General features: G+C 48.7%; 1 protein-coding gene across 2 annotated transcripts; it reads left to right on the forward strand.

The window, feature by feature from the left end:
- Window positions 1–5,276: 5,276 nt before the first annotated feature.
- klf15 (Kruppel like factor 15) lies at window positions 5,277–24,994 on the forward strand. Of its 2 annotated transcripts, none has more exons than XM_063068273.1 (3): window positions 5,277–5,462; window positions 19,557–20,583; window positions 24,003–24,994. In XM_063068273.1, the coding sequence occupies exons 2-3, from the start codon at window positions 19,655–19,657 to the stop codon at window positions 24,169–24,171; spliced, it is 1,098 nt and encodes a 365-aa protein (XP_062924343.1). In that variant the 5' UTR covers window positions 5,277–5,462; window positions 19,557–19,654; the 3' UTR covers window positions 24,172–24,994. The 2 variants fall into 2 exon arrangements, with proteins under 2 accessions (XP_062924343.1, XP_062924344.1); XM_063068274.1 differs by lacking the exon at window positions 5,277–5,462 and adding an exon at window positions 6,248–6,569.
- The last annotated feature ends 1,505 nt before the right edge of the window (window positions 24,995–26,499 follow it).

Genomic DNA, 26,499 nt, shown 5'->3' on the forward strand with positions numbered 1-26,499 from the left:
TGGGCCAGATGGCCGACTCCTGCTCCTATTTCTTATGTTCTATGTTCTTATATATAGCAGTTTGATAAATAAATTTTAGTTTTTCATAAATAATCAGAGGAAATTTTCACACCAGTTTTTTGGGTTGCATAGAATACATTGTCCAGTGAGCCAATCACCCTGGGAACAGGACTGTATCCAGTGACTCAGTAATCCTGGATATGGTACAGTGTCCTGAGACCCAGTGACCCTGGATATGACAGTGTCCAGTGACTCAGTGATCCTGGATATGGTACAGTGTCCTGAGACCCAGTGACCCTGGATATGACAGTGTCCAGTGACTCAGTGTCCCTGGGTATGACACAGTGTCCAGTGATTCAGTGACCCTGGATTCAAGTGTCCAGTGATCAGTGACCCTGGATTCAACAGTGTCCAGTGACCCTGGATATGACAGTGTCCAGTGAGCCAATCACCCTGGGAACAGGACTGTATCCAGTGACTCAGTGATACAGTGTCCTGAGACCCAGTGACCCTGGATATGACAGTGTCCAGTGACTCAGTGTCCCTGGGTATGACACAGTGTCCAGCGACTCATTGACCCTGGATACAGTAGTGGTCAGCGACTCTTTGACCCTGGATACAGTAGTGTCCAGAGACTCAATGACCTGGATTCTATAGATGTTCCGTGGAGAGCATTCTGACAGGCTGCATCACTGTCTAGTATGGGGGTGGCTACTGCACAGGACTGAAAGAAGCTGCAGAAGGTTGTAAAACTAGTCAGCTCCATCTTAGGTACTAGCCTACAAAGTACCCAGGACATCTTTAGGGAGTGGTGTCTCAGAAAGGCAGCGTCCATTATTAGGGACCTCCAGCACCCAGGGCATGCCCTTTTCTCACTGTTACCATCAGGTAAGAGGTACAGAAGCCTGAAGGCACACACTCAGTGACTGAGGATCAGCTTCTTCCCCTCTGCCATCCAATTCCTAAATGGACATTGAACCCTTGGACACTACCTCACTTTTTAAATATATATTATTTCTGGTTTTTGCATGATTTTTAATCTATTCAATATACATATACTCTTATTGATTTACTTATTCATTATTATTATTCTATGTTATATATTGCATTGAACTGCTGCTGCTGTTATCAAATTTCATGACATATGTCAGTGCTGATAAACCTGATTCTGGTTCTGATTCAGTACAGTGTCCAGTGACTCTGGATATGATACAGTGTCCAGTGACTTAGAGACCCCGGATCTGGTACAGTATCCAGTGACTCGGTGACCCTGGATTTGATACAGTGTCCAGTCACTCAGTGACGCTGGGTTTGACACAGTGTCCAGTGACTCACAGTCTCTGGATTTGATACAGTGTCCAGTGACTCAGTGACCCTGGATTTGATACAGTATCTGGTGACTCAGTGACCCTGGATTTGGTACAGTGTCCAGTGACTCACTGACCCTGGATTTGATGCAGTGTCCAGTGACTCAGAGACCCTGAATTTGATATAGTGACCGGTGGCTCAGTGACCCTGGATTTGATACAGTATCCGGTGACTCAGTGCCTCAGATGAGATTTGCCACCTAACGTTGTGATCGGTTTTATAAATATCTTATGGTCTAACTGTGTGTGTGTGTGTGACAGCATTGCAACCCCGTGTGACTGAGGATTCGGACACCATCCAGTCCAGTAGCTGCAGCAATCACAAAACACGATTCTCTCTCACTACCCAGAGAGGTGCTCAATAAACTTCAACTCACCCTTGAACACTCTGTGTGTAACTGAGTGAGATCTGGTTAGAGTATTGTGTTCAGTTCTAGTTGTCTCACTATAGGAAGGTGTGGAAGCTTTAGAGAGGGTGCGGAGGAGATTTACCAGGATGCTTCCTGGCTTAGAGAGCATGTCTTTGGAGGGTAGGTTGAGTGAGCGAGGGCTTTTCTCTTTGCAGAGGAGGAGGATGAGAGGTGACTTGATAGAGGTGTACAAGATGATAAGAGGCAGAGATCGAGTGGATAGCCAGTCACATGTTTCCCAGGGTGGGAATGGGTAAAATGAGAAGGCATAACTTAAAGGTGAATGTATGGAGGGGGATGTCAGAGGTAGAAGTTTTTTACACACAGAGTGATGGGGTTTGCTGTCCGAGGTGGTGGTAGAGGCAGATACATTAAGAGAATCTTAGATAGACACGTGGATGATAGATAAATGGAGGCTATGTGAGAAGGAAGGGTTAAATTGATCTTGGATGGGTTAAAAAGTCAGCACAAATTTATGGCCTGAAGGGCCTACATCACTGTTCCCTCTATGCTGTGCAGGTGCTCAGCTGCACCAGAAAAAGTTTACAAAATGTGAAAGATTTTCTCTGTTGTACTGCATTTCATTATACTCTTCATTAATAAATAAAATCAAAAGAATGTGATTTTTAAATTTTCAGTCTAAGTACTCATAGTACGCATATTACAGAGAAACACATTTAAAGTTTTCAGGCTGTGTAAAAATTTCCTGCTCAGAGCAATGGTGGTCCTTGCAGATGTAAAAAAGGTGAGAGGGATTGTGTGGACCTGATCCATGTAAACTCTACCCTCACACCCTAAACCTACGTATGCCCTCTAGCATATCCCTCCCACCCCACCTCGCTTTAGAAGCAGACTCTGTCGGTCCACCCTGTTGTAACTTGATAAGTTTCCATCAGTTCCGTCGTGAAATCTGTAATCCAGTCTTTGACTGTCTTGTAACGAGCCGGTGATGCGATGTGAGTGCAGAGCTCAATGAACAGTGGCAATCGATTGTGTCACTGAATAGTGATACTATTACCGAACAAATAACAGCCTTGCAGTTTGAGAATTTGACCTCAGTTGAGAAAGGAACCGTATTGATCAGAATCAGAATCTGGTTGAATATCACTGACATATGACGTGATATTTGTTGTTTTGTGGCAGCAGTTCAGTGCAGACATAAAGTTACTATAAATTACTCAATAAATAAATAGTGCAAAAATAGTGCTAATTTCGTTCATGGACTGTTCAGAAGTGTGTGTCTTCAGGCTCCTGTAGGAGGGGGGATCTCAATGAAGCTTCAATAGACTGGATGGAGAGAGGATGTTTCCCACAGTGGGGGAGTCTAGGACCAGAGGGGACAGCCTCAGGATAGAGAATGAAGATAAAGAGGAATTTGTTTAGAGGAATTTGTGGAATTCATTGCCAAAGACAGCTATGGAGGGCAAGTCATATTTAAGGCAGAGGTTGATTTTTGATTAGTCGGGGGATGAAGGGATACGGGGAGAAGGCAGGAGATTGGGGCTGAGAGGGAAATGGGTCAACCTGGGCCAAATGATCTAGTTTTGCTCCTATCTCTTCTGGTCTAGTGGTATCTCCTCCCGGTGACAGTAGTAAGACAAGGGCATTGGCCTGGATGGGGAGCACAAAGCTGTTGATTATTGTCATCGCTTCACTAAGTGTTTTAGGGAGGTCACGCTGTCTTGGGTCCAGATGTGTTTCCACTTCCAACACAGCTGATCGACCCTAAACTGTGTTAGCAAGCCATCCCATAACGTCAAACGCTGCCAGCAATAAAGGGAACCCAGCTGCTCAATTCAGAATCCCAGCAGCATAACCAGGGAGAGGGAGTCATCGGCAGGTGTAGAATAAAGAAGGCAACATTTGGTCGATGCCATTGTCTCACTGATATAATCACCACCATTGACCAACACAAGAGATTCTGCAGGTGCTGGAAATCCTGATAACTACACACAAGGTGCTGGAAGAACTCAGCAGGCCAGGCAGCATCTACGAAGGGTCTCAGCCCAAAGTATCGACTGCTTATTCCTCTCCATAGATGCTGCCTGACCTGCTCAGTTCCTCCAGTGTTTTTGTGTGTGTTACTCTGCATTTCCAGCAACTACATATTGGTTTCTGTTTGGGACTAGTTTAAATGGGAATTTTGATCAGCATTGACTGGTAAGAGCAAAGGGCCCGTTACTGTATTCTGTGACTGTGTAGCTGAACGAATGGTGTGTGGGAGAGTGAGTGGGCACAGGAAGTGTGACCATCCATCCTGCTCACTGACACAGTGAGCCGCCTGGTCCCTAATTGTTGATGCTCAGTGGCGTGGAGAGAGAAAGGACAAGGAAATGCCCATCCCCATCTATCCTGCCAATGCTTGTTCATGTCAGGAGAGAGAACACACCCACAGCACACACACACATCTGTAGACGCACACAGACACAGGGAGTGACATTCTCCACACACAGATTCACACACACACTCTCACACACACACACACACACACACACACACGCACACACACACACACACTTACACACACTCACACTCAGTGGCCACGTTATTCGGTACACCTGTACACCTGCTCGTTTATGTAAATATCCAATCAGCCAATCACGTGGCAGCAACTCAATGCATAGAAGCATGCAGACCTGGTCAAGAGGTTCAGTTGTTTTTCAGACCAAACTTCAGAATGGGGAAAGAATAAGATCGAAGTCACCTTGACCATGGAATTGATTGTTGGTGCCAGACAGGGTGGTTTGAGTATCTCAGAAGCTACTGATTTCCTGAGGGTTTCACACACAACGGTCTCTAGAGTTTACAGAGAATGGTGCAAAAAAACAAAACAACATCCGGTGAGCGGCAGTTCTGTGGGTGAAAACATTTTGTTACTGAGAGAGGTCGGAGGAGAATGGCCAGACTGGTTCAAACTAACAGGAAGGTGACAGTAACTCAGATAACTATGTTTTACAACAGTAGTGTGCAGAAGAGCGTCTCTGAATGCGCAACACGTCGAACCTTCAAACGGATGGGCTACAGCAGCAGAAGGCCAGAATATACCCTCCGTGGCCACTGTGTTAGGTACGGGAGCTACAGACACCAGAACACAAATACATTGTCATTTACATCATCATAGTCCTGAAGAGTTTCAGCCTGAAACATTGACTCAATAAACATCGTTTTCATTTCCATAGATGCTGCTGACCACAGGTTTGTCCAGTATTTTGTGTGTTGTGTCATCATGTACAATGTTTCTCTCTCTGACACACATCAGATACAGACACACATACTAATGCATAGACACCCGTCATACTCCCACTTACCACCTATACATGCACACCATATATTGTACCCTCTCACACATATACATAAACCATTTTCACACCATAAATATCAATCACACAGGCACACACTGATGCGGGCACACGCACTCACACGTGCACGTGCGCACACACGTCTCGGGATTGAAAGTTCAGATGTTTGTTTTACGAGGGAGAGAGGCTGCTCTACGCGTGGCTCCGAATGCTGGCGCTGTGTGGAACCCGGCCAGGCCTGAGTAAATATTTAAGGAAGGGTTGCGCGTTGCTGGACGTCGCGCCGCCAGGGATCGGAGCGAGAGCTGAGCGCGGCCGCCGTCCCGGCATGTGAGTGCGGTCCGGGGTCTGCACCGCGGCTCCTGGGCGCTCGCCGACACTCGCTGGTGGGTGAAAACCGCAGGGGAGGGGAGGGGAGGGGAGGCAGACCTCGGCCGCCCCGGGGGTTCACACCCCGACAGCAATGCGGGACACTTACTGTCAGGGTGCGGGTCACTGGCGGAACCCCGGTCTGAGAGGTGGGGGAGAGGAGGAGGGGTGGGAGGGGTAGGGGAGAGTCTGTGTGTGTGTGGGGGGGGCTGAGGGGAGAGAAAGGGAAAAGAGGGAGTAGGGCGAGGGTGGGGAGGGAGGGAAAGAGAGTGGGGTGAGGGGGAGAGAGGGGAGAGAAGTTGAGAGAAGGGGAGCGAGAGTAGAGATGAAATTGAGGAGAGGGGGACCGAGGGAGAAGAGAGGGTGGCGGGGAATGAAGTGGGGAGAGGGGAAGGACGGGGTAAGGAGGGGAGGGAGAGAAAGCGAGAGGGAGAACAGGGAGAGCAACTTCGGGTAAAGGAGGGGAAGATGAGACGAGGGGTAAGAGGAAAGGGGAAGGGAGGTTTAAGGAGGAACAATTGAGGAAAGGGAGCGAGAGAGGAGAGGGGGCGAGATCAAGTTGAGGGGGCGAGGGAGGGGAGAAATGAAGTTGAGAGAGGTGGAGCGAGGGAAGAGGGGGGGGAGAGATGAAGTTGAGGGGAGAGGGAGCGAGGGAGGAGAGAGGAAAGCGGGGGAGGAAGAGAGGGAGAAATTAAGTTGAGGACAGGGGAACCGACGGGAAGAGAGGGAAAGACTTGAACGAGGAGAGAGGAGGCGAGAGAGGGGAGAGGTTAAGTTGAGGAAAGAGGGGGAGAGAAGTTCAGAGAGGGGGAGCGAGAGTAGAGATGAAGTTGAGGAGAGGGGGACCGAGGGAGGAGAGAGGGAGAGATGAAGTTGGGGGCGAAGGAGGAGAGTGGTTACTCGCAGACAGATTGCGCTGTCTTTATGGAGAAGGTCGCTCTCCGGACAAATATTCGTCCCAGACATTGGCCGGACAGCTAAAGATATTGCGCGGACCTGTAACACGAAGGTCACATGGACACGCTTTCCAGCTGTTTTGGGGACTGTGGCACCGGGAGAAGATGCCGGAGTAGTGAAGCCCCGGTCCCACGCTCAGGGCAACAGGCGGCGCTTCCTGACGGCCGGTGAGACCAGCATCTGTGGGCGGGCTGCTGGGGAAGTTATGAAGGTTTATTCACTCATTAGTTTTGTGTATTTTCGTTGCTTCCTGCCAAATAGACGCGGTTGCGTCGAGATACCCAGAGTTCAGGATCAAGCATCGAGGAGAGGGTTGGTGGGGGGAGGAACATACTCGATGGGCCGAATGGCCTGCTTGTGCTCCTCTGTCTTTTGCTCCAATGGAAACACTCAGCCGGTGCGGCGACTGTGTGGGGGAATGGGGGAGAGCGAGTCGGGGCAGAGGCAGAAAGAGGGAGAGAGAGGGAGACGGGAAGAGATAAAGAGCGACAATGAGAAGCTGTTAAACCTTTAAAGTGGAAAATCTTTCATCAGGATTCTGGTGAAAGATGTTTTGACTGTCAGGTTAACTCTCTCCACAAATGCCGCCTGACCTGTTGACTGTTTCCAGGTTTTCTGTTTTTTTTAAAAGTCAAATTTGAGTTTACTGTCACGTGGACCAGTCCCTGTGTGCACAGGTTCACTGAAAAACTTAGTGACCGCAGATCTCGGGTACATCAGTCAGATAAGTTGCATTCACAAAAAAAACATATACCGTAAATATGGATCTCTGTAAAACTCTGGTTATTGTGTTCAGATCTGGTCACCTTATTATAGGAAGCTGTAGAGGGTTTAGAGAGGGTGCAGGGGAGATTTACCGGGATGCTGCCTGGATTAGAGAGCATGTCTGATGAGGGTAGGTTGAGTGAGCTGGGGATTTTCTCCTTGGAGTGAAGGAGGATGAGAGGAGACTTCATAGAGGTTTATGCAATGACAAGAGGCAGAGATGCAGTGGACAACCAAAGCCTTTTCCCAGGGTGGAAGTGGCTAATACCAGGGGACATAATTGTAGAGGTTGGAGAAAAGTAAAGAGGGGATGTCAGAGGTACGTTTTGTTTAAACGGAGAGTCTGTCTACCAGAGGTGGTGGTAGATGCCAATGCATCAGGGACATTTCAGAGACTCTTGGATAAGCAGATGGATGATAGAAAACTGGAGGGTTATGTGGGAGGGAAGGGTTAGATTGATTTTAGAGTGGATTAAAAGGATGGTACAGCATTGTGGGGCAGAAAGGCCTTCGCCCTGCTGTACAGTTCTATATTTTATACATTATACACAATTTGTACAAGAAAGAATACAGTCAGAGCAAAAAATATCCATTTTAGTGCAACGATGATCCTGGGAATGAAAGGGTTAATGCATGAGGCGTGTTTGGCAGCTCTGGGCTGGCACTCACTGGAGTTCAGAGGAATGGGCAGAGGGTGTTGACTCTCATTGAAAGATCTGGATGGAGTGGATGTGGAGAGGAAGAGAGGAAGTTCCTGCAGTGGGGAAGTCTAGAATCAGAGGGCACAGCCTCAGGAAAGAAGAATGTCCCTTTGGAACAGAGGCAAAGAAGAACTTCTTTAGCCAGAGGGTGAATAATCTATGGAAGTTGTTGCTACAGATAACTGTGGAGGCCAAGCCATTGGTTAGCAAAGTTCTTGATTAAGGCCACAATAAGATACAAGAGCAGAATTAGGCCATTTGGCCCATTAAGTCTGCTCTGCCATTTCATCGTGGCTGATCCATTTTCTCTCTCAGCCTCAATCACCTGCCTTCTCCTCATGTCCTTTCATGCACTGACTAATCGAGAATCTATCAAGCTCTGCCTTAAATATACCCAATGACTTGACCTCCATAGCCACCTGTGGCATTGAATCCCACAGATTCACTACTCTCTAGATAAAGAAATTCCTCCTCATCTCAGTTCTAAAAGGACACCCCTCTATTCTGAGGCTGTGTCCTCTGGTCTTAGACTTCCCCACCATAGGAAACATCCTCTCCACATCCACTTTATCAAGGCCCTTCAACGTTCAATAGGTTTCAATGAAGTCGCCTCTCATTCTTCAGAATTCCAGTGAATACAGGCCCAGAGCCATCAAACACTCTTCATATGACAAATCTTTCAATCCTGGAATCATTTTTGTGAACCTCCTTTGAACTCTCTCCAATTTCAGCAATTTCTAAGATAAGGGGCCCAAAACTGCTCACAGTACTCTGTGAGGCCTCAGCAGTGCTTTATAAAGTCTCAGCATTACATCCTTGCTTTTATATTCTTGTCCTATTGAAATGAATGCTAACATCATATTTGCCTCCCTCACCATGGACAGGACCTGCAAATTAACCTTTAGGGAATCCTGCACAAGGACTCCCAGGTCCCTTTGAACCTCAGATTTTTAAATCTTCTCTCCATTTAGAAAATAATCTATGCTTTCATTTCTTCTACTATACACCTCCCTACACTCTATTCCATCTGCTACTTCTTTGCCCAATCTCCTAATCTGTCTAAGTCCTCCTGTAGCCTCTCTACTTCCTCAGAATTTACGTATTATCTGCAAACATGCCACAAAACCATCAATTCCATCATCCAAGTCATTGACATGTAATGTAAAAAGAATCGGTCCCAACACAGACCCTGTGGAACACCACTAGTTACTGGCAGCCAGTCAGAAAAGGTTCCCTTTATTCCCGCTCTTTGCCTCCTGCCAATCAGCCACTGCTTTATCCATGCTAGAATCTCACCTGTAATACCATGGGATCTTAACTTGTTAAGCAGCCTTATATGTGGCACCATGTCAAAGGCCTTTTGAAAATCCAAGTACACAGCATCCACTGATTCTCCTTTGTACATCCCGCTTGTTATTTCTTCAGAGAATTCCAACATTTATCAGATAAGATTTTTCCTTTGGGAAACCATGCTGACTGTGGCCTATTTTATCATCCTGAAGCCACATCCTGAACGATCGACTCCAACACTTTCCCAACCACTGAGGTCAGATTAACTAGCCTATAATTTCTTCTTCTGCCTCTCTCCCTTCTTGAAGAGTGGAGTGACATTTGCAATTTTCCAGTCCTCCAGAACCATTCCAGAATCTGGTGATCCTTGAAAGATCATTACCAATGCCTTCACAATCCCTTCAACTACCTCTTGTAGAACCCTGGGGTGTACACCATCTGGTCCAAGTGACCTGTCTACCGTCAGACCTTTCAGTTTCCCAAGAACCTCCTCTATGGTAATGGCAACTTTACACTCCTGCCCTCTGACCCTTTCAAACTTCCGGCACACTGCTATTGCCTTCCACAGTGAAGACTGATGCAAAATACTTATTCAATTCACCTGCTGTTTCCTTGACTTCCATTTTTACCTCTCCAGGATCATTCTCCAGCAGTCCAATATCCACTCTTCCCTCTCTTTTACACTTTATTGTATCTGAAGAAACTTTTGGTGTCCTCCTTAATATTATTGGCTAGCTTACCTTCAAATTCCAACTTTTTCTTCTTTTAGTCAGGGCTTTTTAGGTTATGGGGAGAAGGCAGAAGAAAGGGGTTGAGAAGGTTAATGAGTCAGCTGTGATCGGATGGCAGATCTCACTTGATGGGCCGAATGGTATTATTCTGTTCCTATGTCTCATGGTCCTACGGTTGCTAGGTCCGTGCCAGTTGGTTCTAAACTAACTGGTTGAAGGGAAGTAGCTGTTCCTGAACCTGGTGGTGTGGGACTTCAGGTTTTTGTACCTCCTGCCCAGTGGTAACTGCGAGATGACGGCATGGTCGAGATGTTGGGGATCTCTCATGATGGATGTTGCCTTTTTGAAGCTGCATCCTCTGCGGGTTCTACCGATGGTGGGGAGGGAGGCTGAGTCAGCTATTCTCTTTGCATCTCCTGTGCATTTGAACGATCTTAGCAGACTGTGATCAACCAGTCAGGATGCTTCCAACAGGTCTTCGGTAGAAGTTTGTTAAAGAGTTTATTGATAAACAGAACCAGCAAGACCTCGCAAATAAGATTGATCGGTTCGTTGTTGGTCTCAGGGTTAAGAGTTTTGGGGGAGAAGTGGGTGAATGGGGCCAAGATGGAATAGCAGAGCAGACTCGATGGTCTGGCCTGTGAGTGATATGGAAGGGAACGCTTCCCCACAGGAAACAGCAGTGATCCGGAAAGTGAGGTGACGTGGATGTGTTTTCAACGGGAACTTCCAGAAAGAATTGGAGAATTCCTTGAGGGAGGAAATAATCACAAGGCAGTGGCAATGCGTGGCAGAGGAGGTCGATGAAACGGTTCCTTCAAGGGCTGGTACGGGTTTCCTGCAGGTAATTGTGAGGCCAGTGGTTATTGCCCCTTGAGAAGGTGGGAGTTGGAGGGTGAGCTGCAGATTGGAATCGGTACGACTTGGGCATTGTAGTCATAGAATATAGAACATAGAATAGTACAGCACAGTACAGGCCCTTCGGCCCACAATGTTGTGCCAACCCTCAAACCCTGCGCCTCCCATATAAGCCCCCACCTTAAATTCCTCCATATACCTGTCTAGTAGTCTCTTAAACTTCACTAGTGTGTCTGCCTCCACCACTGACTCAGGCAGTGTATTCCACGCACCAACCACTCTCCGAGTGAAAAACCTTCCTCTAATATCCCCCTTGAACTTCCCACCCCTTACCTTAAAGCCATGTCCTCTTGTATTGAGCAGTGGTGCCCTGGGGAAGAGGTGCTGGCTATCCACTCTATCTATTCCTCTTATTATCTTGTACACCTCTATCATGTCTCCTCTCATCCTCCTTCTCTCCAAAGAGTAAAGCCCTAGCTCCCTTAATCTCTGATCATCTTGCAGCGAGTCGCTTTGCTGGGAGCAGCTGTGCAAATGGGCTGGGAGACTGGCACAGGTCAGACAGAAAGGAGGGTCTACAAATATCCACCAGGCAACTGGGGGAATCTTTGTGTCCCGGGACCGGGAATGTGGGGACTGCTGCCAAAGTTATACGAAGGGCCTGAAGCATCTTTGAGCATCCTATCCCACAATCTCTCTTACCCATTACCATCAGGAAGGAGGTGCAGGGGCATCAGGACTAGGGCTGCCAGACTGGGAAACAGCTTCTTCCCTTGGGCTGAGAGACTGAGGAATACCCTGCCTCCACCAAGATCTTGTCACCAGGACAGCCAGCTGTTTACTGTTTATCTGTGAGGCACACTACATGCGTTTTGAATTATAAATTACTAAACTATTTATGGTACTATTTTGGTTTACGTGCTGTATGTGATATATGTTTTGTGGGAGCACAATTGTCTTGTGGAATGTGGTTTTGTTTGGTTCTATGCTACAGTATATGGACTGTCAGATGACAACAAACTTAAACTTAAACTTTGAAGGGAGGTTCCAGGGGGATATGGAAATCCGATCGAAGGGTCCGGGGAGCAGGGTAGGATATGGAAATCCGATCCAAGGGTCCGGGGAGGCGGGGGGGATATGGAAATCCGATCCAAGGGTCCGGGGAGAGGGGGGAATATGGAAATCTGATCCAAGGGTCCGGGGAGAGGGGGGAATATGGAAATCCGATCGAAGGGTCCGGGGAGCAGGGTAGGATATGGAAATCTGATCTAAGGGTCTGGGGAGCGGGGTGGAATATGGAAATCTGATCCAAGGGTCCGGGGAGGGGAATATGGAAATCCGATTGAAGGGTCCGGGGACGGGGGGAGGATATGGAAATCCGATCCAAGGGTCTGGGAGGCGGGGTAGGATATGGAAATCTGATCTAAGGGTCCGGGGAGGGGAATATGGAAGCCCGATCCAAGGGTCCGGGGAGGGGGGGAAGATATGGAACTATTCTTTATGTAAGATGTGGGAACTTTGGGAGGCCTCCTGTCACACTGGTAACCACATGTGCACGAACTGCACTGAGCTGCAGCTCCTTAGGGACTGTGCTAAGGAACTGGAGCTGCAGCTCGATGACCTTGGGCTCATATGGGAGACTGAGGAAGTGATAGGCAGGAGCTCCAGGGAGGCAGTCACCCCTGACATGCAGGAGGCAGGTAGCTGGGTGAATGTCAGGAGAGGGAAAGGGAATAGGCAGCCAGTGCATATTACCCCTGTGGCCATTCTCAATAATAAATATACCACTTTGGATACTTCATGTTCATTTAGAGATACAGTGTGGACGCAGGGCCTTCTGACCCTCTGAGCCACACCATCTAGCAACCTCCGGTATAACCCTAGCCTAATCACTGGACAATGTACAATGACAAAATAACATGCTTTGGAGAAACCCGGAGCAACTAGAAGACACCCACACAGTCATGGGGGAACATAAATAATTTGTTACAGATGATGTTGGAATTAACTTCTGAAAACCTACGCCCTGAGCTATCAAAGCATCGTTGGAGATGCTTTCTGGGACTCCACAGGGGACTGTCTTGTCTCCCTTTCTCTTCACCATTTACACCTCGGACTTCAACTACTGCACAGAGTCTTGTCATCTTCAGAAGTTTTCGGATGACTCTGCCATAGTTGGATGCATCAGCAAGGGAGATGAGGCTGAGTACAGGGCTACAGTAGGAAACTTTGTCACATGGTGTGAGCAGAATTATCTGCAGCTTAATGTGAAAAAGACTAAGGAGCTGGTGGTAGACCTGAGGAGAGCTAAGGTACCGGTGACCCCTGTTTCCATCCAGGGGGTCAGTGTGGACATGGTGGAAGATTACAAATACCTGGGGATACGAATTGACAATAAACTGGACTGGTCAAAGAACACTGAGGCTGTCTACAAGAAGGGTTAGAGCTGTCTCTATTTCCTGAGGAGAGTGAGGTCCTTTAACATCTGCCGGACGATGCTGAGGATGTTCTACGAGTCTGTGGTGGCCAGTGCGATCATGTTTGCTGTTGTGTGCTGGGGCAGCAGGCTGAGGGTAGCAGACACCAACAGAATCAACAAACTCATTTGTAAGGCCAGTGATATTGTGGGGATGGAACTGGACTCTCTGACGGTGATGTCTGAAAAGAGGATGCTATCCAAGTTGCATGCCATCTTGGTCAATGTCTCCCATCCACTACATAATGTACTGGTTGGGCACAGGAGTACATTCAGCCAGAGACTCATTCCACCGAGATGCAACACAGAGTGTCATAGGAAGTCATTCCTGCCTGTGGCCATCAAACTTTACAACTCCTCCCTTGGAGGGTCAGACACCCTGAGCCAATAGGCTAGTCCTGGACTTATTTCCTGGCATAATTTACATATTACTATTTAACTATTTATGGTTTTATTACTATTTATAATTTATGGTGCAACTGTAACGAAAACCAATTTCCCCTGGGATCAATAAAGTATGACTATGAGATGGCAGAAGTTATGGAGAGTTATCCTGTTGGAGATGTTGGAAGTTACAGAGAATTAATTCTCTATAACTACCACCATCTCCAATGGGATCTCACCGCAGAGCACATCTTTCTCTTACCCCCACTTTCCGCTTTCTGCAGGGAACTCCTACACGACTCCCTTGTCCACTCGTCCTTTCCTAATGATCTCCATCCTGGCGCTTATCCTTTGCAAGCAGAACAAGAGCCACACCTGCCCCTACATCTCCTCCCTCTCTACTACTTAGGACCCCAAAAAGTTCTTCCAGGTGAGGTGATACTTCACCTGTGAGTCTGTTCGGGTCATATACTGTATCAAGTCAAGTCGAGTCACTTTTTATTGTCATTTCGACCATAAGCTGCTGGTACAGTACACAGTAAAAACCAAACAACATTCCTCCAGGACCATGGTGCTACATGAAACAACACAAAACTACACTAGACTATGTGAGACAGCGCAAGGCTACACTGGACTACGCAAGACAACACAAAAGCTACACTAGACTGCAGACCTACCCAGGACTACATAAAGTGCACAGAACAGTGCAGGGTACTGCGGTGCTCCCGATGTGGCCTCCTGTACATCGGTGAGACCCAACGTAGATTGGGAGACCACTTCGTCGAGCATCTTCCACCATAAAAAGTGAGATTTCCCAGTGTCCTCTATTTCAATTCTATTTCCCATTCCCATTCCCATTCCGACATGTCAGTCCATGGCCTCCTCTACTGTCGTGATGAGGCCACACTCAGGTTGGAGAAGCAACACCTTATATTCCATCTGGGTGGCCTCCAACCTGAGGGCATGAACTTCGATTTCTCAAACTTCTGGTAATGCCCCCCCCCCCCACCCCCAGCCATCTTTCACCATTCCCCATTCTCATTTCCCTCTCTCACCTCATCTCCTTACCCGACCATCACCTCCTTCTGGTGCTTCTCCCCCTTCCCTTTCTTCCAAGGCCTTCTGTCCTCTCCTACCAGATTCCTCCTTCTCCAGCCCTGCATCTCTTTCACCAATCGACTTCCCAGTTCTTCACTTCACCCCTTCCTCCTCTCCTGGTTTCACCTATCACCTGCCGCCTTATACTTCTTCTTCCCCTCCTCCCACCTTCTCAGTCTGACTCCTTCCTGCTTACTTTCCAGTCCTGAAGAAGGGTCTCAGCCCGAAACAACCTTGTTTACTCTTTTCCATAGATGCTGACTGTCCTGTTGAGATCCTGTAAGGGTGAAAAGATCCTAATGGGAGTTATATACAGACCTCTGAACTGTAGCCAGAATGAGGGGTACAAATTACAATGGGAGATAGAAAAGACATGTAAAAAAAGAAATGTTACAATAGTCATGGGGGGTTTCAATGTGCAGGTAAATTGGGAAAGTCAAGTTGATGCTGGATCCCAAAAGAGGGAGTTTGTAGAAGTCCTAAGAGATGTCATTTTACAGCAGCTTGAAGTTAAGCCCACTAGGGGAAAGGCAATTCTGGATGGGGTGTTGTGTAATGAACCAGATTTGATTAGGGAGCTTAAGGTAATGGAACCCTTAGGAGGCAGTGATCACAATATGTTCGATTTTGCCCTGGAATTTGAGAGGGAGAAGCTAAAGTTAAATATATCAGCAAAGGAAATGACAAAGGCATGAAAGAGGAGCTGGCCAAAGTTGATTAGAAGGGGTCGCTAGCAGGGATGACAGCAGAACAACAGTGGATGGAAATTCTGAAGCAATTTGGGAGGTGCAGGATAGATACATCCCAAAGAAGAAGTATTCTAAAGGGAGGGTGAGACAACTGTGGCTGACAAAGGCATAAAAGCAAACCAGAGGGCCTATAATAGAGCAAAAATTAGAGGGAAGTTAAGAGGATTGGGAAGCTTTTAAAAACCAACAGAAGGCAACTGAAAAAGCCAAAAGGAGAGAAAAGATGAAATGTGAAAGTCAGCCAAGCGACAGTGCTAAAGAGGGTACCAGAAGTTTTTCAGATATGTAAAGAGTAAAAGGGAGGCCGGAGTAGATGAGGAGCAGTGGAAAATAACACTGTAGAGGTAGTAATTGGGGAACAAGGCGATGGCAGATGAACTTAATAAGTATTTTGCATCAGTCTTCACTGTGGAAGACACTAGTAGTATGACAGGAATTCGAGAGTGTCGGGGGCAGAAGGGAGTGTAGTTGCTATTACTAAGAAGAAGGTGCTTGGGAAGCTTTGAAGGTCTGAAGGTAGGTAAGCCATCTGGACCAGATGGGACTAGACCACAGGGTTCTGGAAAAGTGCAGCTAAAGAGACTGTGGAGGCATTAGTAATCACCTTTCAGAGATTGCTATATTCTGGAAAGTTACTGGGGGACTGGAAAATTACAAATGTCATTCCACTCTTTAAGAAGGGAAGGAGGCAGAGGAAAAGAAATTATAGGCCAGTTAGCCTATAATTCAGTGGTGGGAAGGTGTTGGAGCCAATTATTAAGGATGAGGAATTAAAGTACTGGGAGGCACATGATAAAATAGGACAAAGTCAGCATGGTTTTCTTAAGGGGAAATCTTGCCTGACAAATCTGTTGGAATTCTTTGAGGAAATAACAAGCAGGAGAGACAAGGGAGAATTGGGGGATGTTGTGTATTTGGATTTTCAGAAGGCCTTTGACAAGCTGCCACACGTGAGGCTGCTTAACAAGATAAAAGCCCATGGTATTCCACGAAAGATACTAACATGGATGGAAGATTGGCTGACTAGCAGGAGACAAAGAGTGGGAATAAAGGGAGCCTTTTCTATTTGGCTGAGGATGACTAATGGTGTTCTGCAGGGGCCAGTGTTGGGACTGTTTTCATGTTATATGTGAATAATTTGGATGATGGAATTGATGGCTTTGTGGCCAAGTTTGCAAATTATATGAAAGTAGGTGGAAGGGATGGTACTGTTGAGGAAGCAGGGAGTTTGCAGAAGGACTTGGACAGACTGGGAGAGCGGGCAAAGAAGTGACAGATGGAATACAGTGTCAGGATGTGTGTGGTCATGCACTTTGATAGAAGGAATAATGGAATAGACTATTTTCCAAGGGGAAGAAAATTTAGAACGTCAAAGGTGCAAAGGGTCTTATGTAGGATTTCCCGAAAGGTTAACTTGCTGGTTGAGTTGATGGTGAGGAATGCAAATACAATGTTAGCGTTCATTCCGAGTACAAAAACAAGGATGTACTGCTGAAACTTGGTCAGACTGCACCTGGAGTATTGTGAGCAGTTTTGGGCCCCTTATCTAAGGAAAGATGTGCTGGCATTGCTGAGGGTCCAGAGAAGGCTCACAAGAATGATTCCTGGAATGAAAGGGTTAATGGATGAGAAGTATTTGATGGCTCTCGGTCTGTACTCGCTGGAGTTTATAGAGTGGTTGGGTGGGGGTGGAATCTCATTGAAACCAATCCAATATTGAAAGGATGTGAATGTGGAGAGGATATTTCCTATAGTCGGGGTGTCCAGGAGCAGAGGCCACAGCTTCAGAATAGAGGGACATCCATTTAATCACTGAAGGTCATTACTGGGTATACTTAAAGTGGAGTTTGATAAGTTCTTGATTAGCCTGGGCATCAAAGGTTATGGGGAGAAGAGAGGAGAATGGGTTTGAGGGGGTAGTAAATCAGCCACAATGTATTGATGGGCTGAATGGCCTAACTCTGCTCCGATGCCCCTGTGGTCTATTTCCCATGAGAATGAGTGAGATTGAAGGAGGGCTCTCTGGTGCTGTTTGGACAAGTGCAGTATCAACAATATCAGAGAGATGTTTGTTGACCAGACTGACCCAGTGCACTTGATGTTTGTCCTTCGTCAGTACTGATGCTGTTCCCTGGCAGTGACGTCGCCTCTCATGCGTTCACAGGCACGTGTTGTCAGTCAGACTGCAATGTGTTTGCCTCCCTCGGTCAGCTGCCTCCGAACAGCTCAAATACACACAGGCCGCAGTGCAACCGGGCAAGGTATTTCAATTAGAGAGTCGAGCCAGCCCTGACAGTGTGTGATGGGACGGTGCGGAGGGAGATCCACTCCCTGTCTGACCCTGGGAAGGTGTGCTTGGCCGGTGCGGAGGGAGCTTCACTCTGTTTCTGACCCCGGGGGTGTGTGACGGGACGGTGCGGAGGGAGATTCACTCTGTGCCTGACCCCGGGAGTGTGTGACGGGACGGTGTGGAGGGAGGTTCACTCTGTGCCTGACCCCGGGAGTGTGTGACGGGACGGTGTGGAGGGAGCTTCACTCTGTGTCTGACCGCGGGAGTGTGTGATGGGACAGTGTGAAGGGAGTTTCACTCTGTGTCTGACCCCGGGAGTGTGTGACGGGACGGTGTGGAGGGAGCTTCACTCTGTGTCTGACCGCGGGAGTGTGTGATGGGACAGTGTGAAGGGAGTTTCACTCTGTGTCTGACCCCGGGAGTGTGTGATGGGACGGTGTGGAGGGAGAGTCACTCTGTGTCTGACCCTGGGAGTGTGTGACGGGACGGTGTGGAGGGAGCTTCACTCTGTGCCTGACCCCGGGAGTGTGTGATGGAACAGTGTGGAGGGAGCTTCACTCTGTGTCTGACCCTGGGAGTGTGTGATGGGCCGGTGTGGAGGGAGATTCACTCTGTGTCTGTCCCTGGGAGTGTGTGATGGGCCGGTGTGGAGGGAGTTTCACTCTGTGTCTGTCCCTGGGAGTGTGTGATGGGACGGTGTGGAGGGAGATTCACTCTGTGTCTGACCCCGGGAGTGTGTGATGGGACAGTGTGGAGGGAGATTCACTCTGTGTCTGACCGCGTGAGTGTGTGATGGGACCGTGTGGAGGGAGTTTCACTCTGTGTCTGACCCTGGGAGTGTGTGATGGGACGGTGTGGAGGGAGATTCACTCTGTGTCTGACCCCGGGAGTGTGTGATGTGAGTCCATGTGAGACTTATGAGGAATGACTGGGTTATGCGGGTTGTGCAGGCTGGGATTCTTTTGGATTATAGGAGAGTGAGAGGTGACCTGATAGAGGTGTAACATCGTGTGTGGTACAGACAGGAAATGTCCACAGTCTTTTTCCCCTGAGTTGGTAAACATGAACCAGAGGGAACAGGTTTAAGGTGAAAAGGGAGGGACTTAATAGGAATCTGAAGTGCAACATTTTCACCCAGATGGCCATCAGTGAGTGATAAGTGCAATCAAAGATACTGGTACATTAAAAATATTAATGTACCCTGTATCATCTGCTAATTAGTTAACAATATTAATTGATGTGATACTTAATGTTGTTAATGCTACATTAACAATATTTAGACAGGATAGCATATAGATTAGTACAGGCCCTTCAGCCCACTTTGGTCTGCTGTAACATCCAACTAACCCTCCTCTTCAACAGGACAGGTCTGGGGTAAGTGGGCCAAACGTTGGGCAATAAAGGTGAAATGTTTAAGAGGAACCTGAGGGAGAACTTCACCCTGACGGTGGTGGGAGGGAGTGTGGAACGAGCTGCATTGGAGGGGATATGGTTTGAGTTAAATAATTACGAGAAGTTTGGATAAATACATGGATGGGAGGGGTGTGGTTCGACTGCAGGCAGATGGGGCCAGGCACAGACTAGATGGGCTGAAGGGCCTGTTTCTGTGCTGTTATGCTCTGTGACTCTGACGAGTTTCGATGGGGAGGCACCTTGGTTGGTCTGGAGCTGCTGGACTGTAAGACCCGTTACTGTGTTTGTTGTTTTGCTGGGCTCCTCGTGCTTCCACATTCTTGCGTCATCGCGAAAGGGGTTAGTCATGGGTACTGAGTGACCACGGGCTTCTCACCATCATTCTCTCTGTGTTATCAGGAGCAGCGTGGACCTGTGTTGAAGAGGCTGGAGACCTGAGGACCCCCCCCACCAACCCCACCCCACCCCACCCCACCGTCGCCCTTCCGTGATCAGCAATGGTGGACCACCTGTTTCCGGCTGGAGAGGTCTTCCTGCCAGCGAGCCTCAAGCTGGGCCACATGGGGATGGAGAGAGGGTGCTACCAGCTGCTACCCTCCCCCTTGTCTGGGGATGAGAGTGACTCCTCCAGCTCGCACTCTTGCTCCAGCCCTGAGCCCATGCTCCCAGGCTCCTGCTACGGGGAAGAAGACAGCATTATCGACTACCTCCTCTCCCAGGCCTCCCTTGGAGCTCCCGCTGGTAGGAGCGAGGACCAGGCATCCGACAAGGAGGGCTGCCCCGGAGGCCCAACAAGCTTGTTCCGGCCCACTCTGGAGGAGATTGAGGAGTTCTTGGAGGAGAACATGGACCAAGGCTTCAAGGATGAGGGCAGAGGCAGGGTGAGGGAGCCCCCAGGTGCGGACGAGGGGGCCAGGAGTCTGGAGGGTGAGACAAAGACCGTGGCAGAGCAGCCAAAGCTCGGGGAGGCATGTGGCACAAAGGAGGCGTTGGCAGCAGCCAAGGGGCTCCCGATCATCGTCCATCTGCAGCCAGTGGGGCTAAAACAGGAGGCGGCGGTCCAGTCCCGGGGACAGGTGAAGATGGCTCAGCTCCTGGTCAATATTCAGGGCCAGACCTTCACCCTGGTGCCACAGCTCGCGCCCCCCACTGGCCTGGGCGGTCCCCGGCAGTTTGTCCGCATCGCGCCCGTGCCCATCGCAGCCAAGCCGCAGGCCGGGGGTACCGAGGGCGCCCAGAGTGAGGCAGGTATCCTCCTGGGGTCGAGGCTGCCGCGGTGCAGCTCTGCCGATCTTCTCAAGATGCACAAGTGCTCGTTCCCGGGCTGCTCCAAGATGTACACCAAGAGCAGCCATCTGAAGGCCCACCTGAGGCGACACACTGGCGAGAAGCCCTTTGCCTGTACCTGGCCCGAGTGCGGATGGAGGTGAGTCTGCTGAACGCCCCTCAGCCAGTCACAACGAGCTCATCCTGTCTGCTTCCCCATGCAACCACGGCTGTCAACCCCACTCGTCCACCCTCTCCCTGCAACCTATCGGTCAAGAATTCAGTCTCTGCCTCAGGTGTACCCAGTGACAGCCTCCACCACTGCCTGTAGCAATGAATTCCACAAATTCACTACTCCCTGACTAAAACATTCCTCCTCATCTCTGTTCTAAATGGACGTCCTTCTATTGCCGTTGTTGTCTCGGGAATCTCGGTAAGGTAGGAGACGATGTTTATTCATCTCCATTGATGCTGCTACCCGACATAAGAACATAAGAAATAGGAGCAGGAGTAGCCATCTGGACTGTCAAGCCCGATGTGGGAGGTGAGGGAGGAGATTGCTGAGCCTCTGGCGATGATCTTTGCATCATCAATGGGGACGGGAGAGGTTCCGGAGGATTGGAGGGTTGCAGATGTTGTTCTCTTATCAAGAAAGGGAGTAGGGATAGCCCAGGAAATTATAGACCAGTGAGTCTTACTTCAGTGGTTGGTAAGTTGATGGAGAAGATCCTGAGAGGCAGGATTTATAAACATTTGGAGAGGTATAATATGATCAGGAATAGTCAGCATGGCTTTGTCAAGGGCAGGTCGTGCCTTACAAGCCTGATTGAATTTTTTGAGGATGTGACTAAACACATTGATGAAGGAAGAGCAGTAGATGTAGTGTATATGGATTTCAGCAAGGCATTTGATAAGGTACCCCATACAAGGCTTATGAGAAAGTAAGGAGGCATGGGATCCAAGAGGACATTGCTTTGTGGATCCAGAACTGGCTTGCCCACAGAAGGCAAAGAGTGGTTGTAGACGGGTCATGTTCTACATGAAGATTGGTGACCAGTGGTGTGCCTGAGGGATCTGTTCTCGGACCCCTTCTCTTTGTGATTTTTATAAATGACCTGGATGAGGAAGTGGAGGGATGGGTTAGTAAATCTGCTGATGACACAAAGGTTGGGGGTGTTGTGGATCGTGTGGGGGGCTGTCAGAGGTTACAGCGGGACATTGATAGGATGCAAAACAGGGCTGAGAAGTGGCAGATGGAGTTCAACCCAGATAAATGTGAAGTGGTTCACTTTGGTAGGTCAAATATAATGGCAGAATATAATATTAATGGTAAGACTCTTGGCAGTGTGGAGGATCAGAGGGATCTTGGGGTCCGAGTCTATAGGACACTCAAAGCTGCTGTGCAAGTTGACTCTGTGGTTAAGAAGGCATATGGTGCATTGGCCTTCATCATCCATGGAGTTGAGTTCATGAGCTGAGAGGTAATGTTACAGCTATATGGGACCCTGGTCAGACCCCACTTGGAGTACTGTACTCAGTTCTGGTCGCCTCACTACAGGAAGGATGTGGAAACCATAGAAAAGGTGCAGAGGAGATTTATAAGGGTGTTTCCTGGGTTGGGGAGTGTGCCTGATGAAAACAGGTTGAGTGAACTCAACCTTTTCTTCTTGGAGCAACGGAGGATGAGAGGTGACCTGATAGAGGTGTACAAGATGATGAGAGGCATTGATCATGTGGATAGTCAGAGGCTTTTTCCCAGGGCTGAAATGGCTAAGATGAGAGGGCACAGGTTTAAGGTGCTTGGAAGAAGGTACAGAGGAGATGTCAGGGGTAAGTTTTTTACGCGGAGAGTAGTGAGTGCATGGAATGGGCTGCCGGTGACGGTGGTGGAGGTAGATACGATAAGGACTTTAAAGAGACTCCTGGACAGCTACATGAAGCTTAGAAAACTAGAGGGCTATGGGTAACTCAAGGTAATTTCTAAACTAAATACATGTTCAGCACAGATCATGGCTGAAGGGCCTGTATTGTGCTGTAGGTTTTCTATGTTTCTCATAAGATCATGGCTGATCTGGCCATGGACTCATTGCCAACTACCTACCTTTTCCCCATAACCCTTAATTCCCCTATTATGCAAAAATCTATCCAACTTTGTCTTAAAGATATTTACTGAGGTAACCTCCACTGCTTCATTGGGCAGAGAATTCCACAGATTCACCACTCTCTGGGAAAAGCAGTTCCTCCTCATCTCCGTCCTAAACCTACTCCCCCGAATCTTGAGCTATGTCCCTTAGGTCTAGTAGAGTTCTAGTGACCTGCTGAGTTCCTCCAGCATTTTGTGTATGATGCTCAAGATTTCTAGCGTCTGCATAATCTCTTGTGATCCCTTTATTCTGAGGCTGTGTCCTCTGCTCTGAGACTCCCCCAATTTAGGAAGCATCCACTCCATGTCCACTCTATCTAGCTCGGTAAATTTCAATGAGACTCCCCCCTCATTCTCCTAAACTCTAGTGAGTACAGGTCCAGAGCCATCAAACGCTCCTCATATATTAACCTTTTCATTCCCAGGATTATTGTCGTGAACCCCCATGGACCCTCTTCAATGCCAGCACACCTTTTCTCACATTAGGGGCCCAAAACTGCTCACAATACTCCAAATGTGGTCTGACTAATATCTCTTAGATCTTCAGCATCCTACCTTTACTCTTATATTCTAGTCCCCGCCATGAGAATGCCGACCCTAACGGCCAGAAAGCTAGTGGTGACCTGTGCTCCCACAGGCCCATTGTCAGGTCGTTGATGGGAGGGAGATTTGCTGTTGGAATCACAGAGTGACCAGCACAGAACTATCCCTTTGGTTCAACAATTCCACATCGACGGTCACCCCCATCTGTATGAGACCCTTTGGCCACAGTCCAAACCCCTCTATTCCCTGGTGATTCAGGGGCTCACCCATCAGACAGCATACTCAAGATCCCACTCCCGTCTGGGTGAAAGACATTCCCCATCTGATCTCCCTCAGAGCCTCCTCCCAACGCCCTCAATCCACTCAGTTGTCTCAGACACTCTCATGGAGAATGTCTGTGGGTTGTGCGGGGGCGGGGTGGGGGCTGTTGGATGACGGAGTGTCGGTGTCCGTCACCAGACAAGCCTTGTCATTGAGAACCAGCTCAGTCACTGTAAAGTCTCCTGCATCTGTGACCCCTGGTTCTGGTACACCTGTAGGCAAGGGGCTGGGATTGGGTCAGCGTGTAGTGAGGGCAAAAAAATCATCTGATAGAAAGTGTTGGTAATTCTCCCGCTATCTCTCCCGCTCCCCCTCTCCCCCTCCACCCACCCTCTCTCTCCACCCTCTCCCCTTCCCCTCTCTATCCTCCCTCTCTCCCCTCCCCTTCTCTCCCTCTCCCTCCTCAGCCTCGCCCCTCCTCCTCCCTCTCCCTCTCCCTCTCTCCCTTTCCCCTCCTTCCTCCCCCCCTCCCCCATTGCCGCTCTCCACCTCTCACCCCCTATCTGGCGTAAATGATGACAGTTGGCATGGCGACCACAGGCTCACCCCTCTCGCTCACCGTTGCGTTTCAGGTTCTCGAGGTCGGATGAGCTGTCCCGTCACCGACGCTCTCACTCGGGGGTCAAGCCTTACCAGTGTCCCGTGTGCGAGAAGAAGTTTGCCCGCAGCGATCACCTGTCCAAGCACATCAAGGTTCACCGGTTCCCCAGAACAGGCCGCACAGCCCGGCCAATGAACTGACCACCGCCGCGCTCGGACCAGACACGGGCAACAGCTGGCCCGGAGGGCGGCAGGCAACCCAAGGTTCTCCCGTGTTGAATCTGCAAAACCGGCGGCAGAGTTTGATCCAGGCTGTGAATGTGGATGATGTACTGTTGGCCTCCTCTGAGTGAAGCTGGATTAAACCCTCTGACAGTGAAGAGCGGCCCCCAGCTGTGGAAGTGATTTCTGAACTCAGCCACTATCAGCTCACACGCTGAGACACGCGGACGGGGCACGCCCTTCTGTAAAGCTCTCCCGTCTGCACACCCCCGGCTGGAACTGATGCCTTGCTCTACAACCACCCTGAGGACCTGAGGATCTGTGCCTGGTTTCTCTGCATGCAAACGGGGTTGCGATGAAAATGTAGGTGGGTGGGTTAGTAAGTTTGCAGCTGATACCAAGATTGGTGGATTTGTGGATAGTGAGGAATGACAAAGCATATGGCACGATAACGACCAGTTGCAGATATGGGCTGAGAAATAGCAGATGGAGTTTAACCCAGATAAATGTGAGGTGCTTCACCTTGAGAGAGGGACGGTGCACCGTTGAGGGCAAGATCCTTAAGTGTTGGTGAGCAGAGGGGTCGTGGGGTCGAAGTTCACAGCTGACTAGAAGTGGCTGCTCAGGTTGATAGGACATTGTGGGCTAAAAGACCACTTCCTGTGCTGTACCGATCTACGTTCTAAATTGGTTTATTATTGTCACATGTACCAAGGTCTTGTTCTGAACCCATTCATGACACGATGCATTGCGGCAGAACAAGGGAAAACAACAGAATGCAGAATAAAGTATTACAGTCACACACAGAGAGTGCAGTGGACGCAGACAACAAGTGCAAGGATCATAATGCGGGTTAAAGACTTTCCAACACTTTCCTCTTCCCACTTTTTTCAGAAACACTCAGCGGACACCTCGCTGCATTCCTGAGGGTTAAATTGTGGAGTATGATATGTTGCCCAGGACAGTAAGCATCACCCCAGAGTGTATGACAAAACTGTGCTGACTGGGGAAACGGTTTGTTTGGGTGATGGTAATGGGGGAAAGATTTCAAGCTCCTCACAAAGCAGGGTTTCCTCTGCCTCTGTGGTTTAAAGTGGAAAGTGTGAAAGCCTGCATTATAACACCAGAAATGGAGGGTGTATTTAAATAGTGAGAGGCTGTGCAGGTCCAGTAAGGGGGAAAGCAAATTCTATACAAAAGGAGGCAGATTATGTTTCGGTTACATCAGGAATCAAGAGCTGTACCTCTGGGCTCTATTAATCTCCCAGTTTGAAAAAGAATGGCAATATGTTGTGAGCAGTTCAGAGGTTTACTGGACTGACCTACAATGGTTGGATATTCTTGTGAGAAGCAAACCCTGTTATAGTTTGGTGGACTGGTCTCATATCTGCATTGAGAGGGGGACCTAATTGAAGCATGCAAAATTCTGAGCGCTCTTGACGGGAGCGGTGAATGTAGAGGGGATGTTTCCTCTTGTGGCAAAATCTCGAATTGGGGCCACCATTTGAAAATAAGTAGCGACCCATTTAAGGCAGGGATGACGGGAGAGTTTCCCTCTCAGAGTGGGACGGGTCTGTTCCTTACACTGTGGCAAAGCAGAGGCTTTGGAGTAGATGGATTCTTAATAAGCCAGAGGTCGCCACAGTTGGACTCATGTTACGTAGTTGAGGTTGTTATCAGGTCTGTCCTGATCTTACTGGATGGGTGAGAAGGTACAAAGGGGCTGGGTAGTCTCTACTGCCCTTGTGTGTATTGTCTCCAGGCCGTGCCCTGTTCTAACGTGGTGAGGGATTAGCCACAGCTGGGCATGAGATTACCTTGCACTTTCCAGTGAATCCTGGGAATCGTACTCCTCCCACTGCCATTTCCTGTTAAAGCTTTGGAGGACATCCAATTTCATCCCTCTCTCACCACAGAATGGTGAAAACTGACAGCTCTTGGATAAGCCTAGTTAGGCTACACCTGGAGTACTGCATACAGTTCTGGTCGCTCCACTATAGGAAGGGTGTGGAGGTTTTGGGGAGGCTACTGAAGAGGTTTACCAGGATGCTGTCTGGATCAGAGGGCATGAGCAATCACGAGAAGTTGGACAAACTTGGGTGGTTTTCTCTGGCGTGGTGGAGGCCAAGGGGAGATCTGATTGAGGTTTATAAGATTATGAGAGGCTGAGATAGAGTAGACAGACAGTATCCTCTTCACAGGGTTGAAATGTCTAATACCAGAGGGCAGCCATTTAAGGTGAGAGGGGGTAATTTTAAAGGAGATATGAGGGACCAGTGAGAGTGGTGGGTGTCTGGAATGCACTGC

Source organism: Mobula hypostoma, chromosome 15, assembly GCF_963921235.1.
Source record: "Mobula hypostoma chromosome 15, sMobHyp1.1, whole genome shotgun sequence".
NCBI lineage: Eukaryota > Metazoa > Chordata > Chondrichthyes > Myliobatiformes > Myliobatidae > Mobula > Mobula hypostoma.

Coding starts and splice junctions, on each gene's coding strand:
- klf15 (XM_063068273.1), top strand. CDS start 19,655: ATGGTGGACCACCTGTTTCCGGCTGGAGAGGTCTTCCTGCCAGCGAGC. Junction 20,584..24,002: donor TGGCCCGAGTGCGGATGGAG/GTGAGTCTGCTG, acceptor GTTGCGTTTCAG/GTTCTCGAGGTCGGATGAGC.